This window comes from Cololabis saira, chromosome 7 (genome assembly GCF_033807715.1).
Source record: "Cololabis saira isolate AMF1-May2022 chromosome 7, fColSai1.1, whole genome shotgun sequence".
Lineage (NCBI taxonomy): Eukaryota > Metazoa > Chordata > Actinopteri > Beloniformes > Belonidae > Cololabis > Cololabis saira.
This window is the reverse complement of record NC_084593.1, coordinates 11,484,791-11,485,778: the sequence shown is the minus strand read 5'-3', so window position 1 is coordinate 11,485,778 and position 988 is coordinate 11,484,791. Positions and strand designations below refer to the sequence as shown.

The following is a 988-nucleotide window of genomic DNA, read 5'->3' as shown; positions in this document are numbered from 1 at the left end:
GTTTATTTCGAACATGTATAAAAAAACCAATACAATACAAAAGAAACAAATACAGGTGGGCATTCCACCACATAAAGAGAAAAAAATATACAATTTTTACAATAATAACCTGTTTAATACCAAATGTAAGCTCTATCATAAATATAATATACAGTAACTATGATATAAATATAACTATGATATAAATATAATACGTTTATCTATACAAACGTACAAAAACAACATGACGAAATAGCAAAACACACACAGCTGCTGATCTTTAAACACAGTCTTTATTTTTATACCTCAAATAAACTGTCTTTATATTTTTTCTTAAATTGTTTTATGTTTGTACATTCTTTTAACTCCAAATTCAAATCATTCCACAGTTTGATTCCACAAACTGATACACAAAAACTTATTTTTGTTGTACGCACAAATAAAGATTTGAAGTTTAGGTTTCCCCAGGTCCATGTAGTCCCCCATGTGAGCTCCGTGTATCTGGACCACAGAACCGATGGTACCTGCCTGAATCCTCCACCACCTGTGTAGAGGCAGCAGGGTGTTGCCCCGCCCCCAGCAGGTGTGGCCCCGCCCCCAGCAGGCGTGTCCTCCCTCCCTCCGTCTCCATCCCTCCACCCTTCCCTCCGTCCCTCAGTCCGTCCTCAGGTGAGAGCCGGACATGGAGCAACAGGTGGGGCTCGGCGCCGTCTCCCTGCTGGGGGTCCTGGAGCAAGGTAGGGCCTGGTGCATGCTGGGAAATCTGTTCAATAACAACATTGAAATCAGAATTAATTCAGAAGAAAACTGGTTAACATTCTGCCATTTTCTTTTTTTTTTTTTTTAGATGTATTTATTTGCACAGTTATAAATTACACAAATAAAAGTAACAGCTTTACAAATTAAAGTGCAGGAAGAGGTGAAAACTCAAAGAGCTTATCAGGTGCCTCCACCTATAGTTAACATAATACATAATAATATCATACTTATAAAAACAAAATATACAAAT

At 37.9% G+C, this 988-nt stretch overlaps 1 protein-coding gene across 1 annotated transcript in view; it reads left to right on the top strand.

Moving 5' to 3' along the window:
• Positions 1–641: 641 nt before the first annotated feature.
• ltc4s (leukotriene C4 synthase) overlaps positions 642–988 on the top strand; it is a 9,520-nt gene continuing 9,173 nt past the window's right edge. The window contains exon 1 of the mRNA XM_061726155.1: positions 642–716. Within this exon, the coding sequence (XP_061582139.1) occupies positions 662–716 (55 nt within the window). The 5' untranslated portion in view covers positions 642–661. The remainder of the gene's footprint in view (positions 717–988) is intronic.